Consider the following 2,944-nt stretch of genomic DNA (forward strand, 5'->3'; position numbering starts at 1 on the left):
CCGACAAGAGTACAGAGATAAACGTTGGTTTCTGCGACTTGTCGACTCTAGTTGCAAACACGAGGCACGATCCATGTGCGAAAACTATCGAGGACACCTGACAGTCTTCTGAATCCTCCCGATGGTGTCCCCCCTCTACCCTAATCTCACCAACAATCAACTCGCCCATCCCTTGCAGTGATTTGACATGGAATGCAAATGCAGGATCACTCCAGAAACTACGGACACCGGTGCCAACCAGATGAGGTCCTGGAAAGCAATCGGCCCGTTGATTGTCTGAAGAATTGGCACTCAGGTCCTGTGGTGACAGAGTCATTCACTGACGGCTCCACCAAGTCTACAGCACCAAATTCTGGACAGCAAGTCGGCTGTTTTAGTTGCGTCTCCCTTTTGGTGTGGGAGGGAATGAAGACGTCGTACGTATCTGGGCAACGTGGGGAGGAGTGGAGAACTAGGGGCGCGCGCGCCGAAGAAAGCCGGGGGACACGGCCGGTCGATCGGATCGGATCTACCGTGCCCGGCGGCGTCGTTGCCCACTCACGCTCTCGTGCCGCGGCCGCCGGCTTCGTTTGAGGATCCTGCTTGATCTGCTGCCGCAACGTGCGACTGTGCGAGTCCGGGTTCAACGACAGGTATTAACCGCCTGGACATGGGCTTCTCGCGACCCTAAACCCACGTTCTCTGCTGGGCCAGAATGCTACGCTTCGCTGGGCCAAGATAAAATCAGGACCGGGCGAGCCTCTTCATCTTCTTCCACGCTCCCACCCTCGAGCTAGCGCCCAGGAACCAACGGGCCGAAATGCAGCGCGCACGCTGCTGCTGTTTCCCATCACGTGCCAGCAGCTTTTGCTAGTGCAAAGGTGCAGTGCAAAGCTACCCTATCCCGGCTTGGACTGCCTGGTAACCCGGTATCAGCCTAATCAGATACTGCTATCAATTGGCACTAAGTAAAGAGCTGGATTCCGACAGTGAGCAGACCTAAGTAAGGTTACTACTAGGGAATGCAAAACAGAGAGCTAGAAGGGGAGGGTTTTGAATGCTAGGGTTGTGTTGTGTTTGTCTGAATACGGATAGGGATGACAGCGGGTCGGGTAAAGTGCGGGTAAGCCATTTACCCGTCCGCCAACATATCTGCGCCTCTAGTGCTTATCCGTGCCCGCGAGAGCTTGCGGGTAAAATTTTTGACCCGTACCCGTACCCGCAGGATATCCGCGGATATCGGGCAACCCGTTACCCGCCAAAAAATACCATACGAATATGTGTCATGTTCATTTCACCAAAAACATCAACAACTTGACAGACATAATATAATGGCAAGGAACATAGTTCAAACTTCAAAGTCCACAAACCTGATCGATCATCCACAAACATAAGTCTCAAACATAAGTCCACAAACATGATCGACTGGGCTGTGGCCTGTGGGCCAGTGGCATGGGGATATTTTGATGGGCTAGTAAATTAAGCGGGTAACAGGTAATACCGCGGGCGAAATTTTATATCCGTCAATTACCCGCGGGTGAGAAGTGTTGCCCGTATCCTTACTCGTGGGCGAGATTTCTTACCCGTATCCATGCCCATCGGGTACGAAACCCGTGGATATCCGTACCCGCAGGCAGAATTGTCATCCCTAAATACGGACCTAAGTGCGTTTAGTCACTCCAAATACTTCTCGTTTGGAAAAAGAGGAAAATTTGTAATTGAGCTACTATAATCCGAATAAAAGTAGATCGCGAGAGATGATTAACCAAATGCCTTGATCCTTCCTCCAAAAGACAGGAACCCTTAGCACAAATCGAATAAGTATATATTAAATTCAAGTGCTTGGTTTTACATACACAAACACATGACTCTCAACAGATTACATGCATGACTCGTAGATATAAAAACTAGAAGCAGCACTCCTCTTTTTCTTGGAGAAGAAGATGGCAAACTCTTATAAACAAATGTTCAAATACAAAATAAAACAAAAAAATAGAAATTCAACAAGAGACAATACATGTGAACTGACAAGAATTTGCCTGGAATATGGTTCTAGGACTGTAGAACCTAAGGTGCACAAATGAGACAGGAGAGATCAGCAGGCGCACAATACATGTGTGCCATGCAGGTGCATGCTTAATTACGCACGCGAACGGCTACGAGCGTGTAACCGCGCGGAGCTTACGCACACATGTAGCCCTTGGGCACGCACTTGCCACAGTAGTTGACGAGGGCATTGAACTTGATAGGGACATCGAAGACGACGCCGAGGACGTTGCCCTTGATGGCCGTGCAGAGGCAGACGGCGGCCTCGAAGTCTGCAAGGCCTTTGATGAGGTTGCAGCATGGCTCAGCTGGTACCTTGCCAGCCTCGCCTTTGACGAGGCCGAGCGCATTGACGCACACGCCGAACTTGAGCGCGTTCAGCGGGCACTTCCCACTGGAGGATGAAGGGGGTGGGGTAGCAGGAGGCGGCGGCGGTGGCTCGACCGGGGGCGTTGGGGTCGGGCAGCTGCCGCAGGCGTTGGCCACTGTGAAGAACAGGAGGTTGAGAGCCAAGAAGAGGACGCCCTTGGATGCCATGGCTCAGTCCTTAATTTGGTTGCGAGCGACACCAGTGCACCAGCTCGTGGACAATGTCTGGAAGCAGAAAAGAAAGAGACGGCTATGCTAGTGCTAGCGAGTGGAGATGGGATGGTTTGGGGAGGAGAAGTATGGGTATTAATAGAAGGAACATGAGACCTTGTCTAGCTCTCCTTTTCTGTTCATTTAGCTACCACATAGCCCCCTTATAATAAGGTAAATCTGACAAACTCCATCTCTCGTCTACTAATTCCAAATGCCAATCATATTTATCATGTCACCTGCTTTTTTTCTTCTCAAAGCTACTATGTCTCATGTGTAGGTAAGATACACACACAACTCAATGCAAGCTTTACTCCCTCTATCTCAAAATAAATAGCTT

At 50.3% G+C, this 2,944-nt stretch overlaps 1 protein-coding gene across 1 annotated transcript; it reads right to left on the minus strand.

Moving 5' to 3' along the window:
* Positions 1-1,784: 1,784 nt before the first annotated feature.
* Positions 1,785-2,727, minus strand: LOC100273254 (cortical cell-delineating protein). Its single transcript, NM_001147696.1, has one exon. The coding sequence runs from the start codon at positions 2,560-2,562 to the stop codon at positions 2,161-2,163; it is 402 nt and encodes a 133-aa protein (NP_001141168.1). The 5' UTR covers positions 2,563-2,727; the 3' UTR covers positions 1,785-2,160.
* Positions 2,728-2,944: the final 217 nt, after the last annotated feature.

This window comes from Zea mays, chromosome 2 (assembly GCF_902167145.1).
Source record: "Zea mays cultivar B73 chromosome 2, Zm-B73-REFERENCE-NAM-5.0, whole genome shotgun sequence".
Classification (NCBI taxonomy): Eukaryota; Viridiplantae; Streptophyta; class Magnoliopsida; order Poales; family Poaceae; genus Zea; species Zea mays.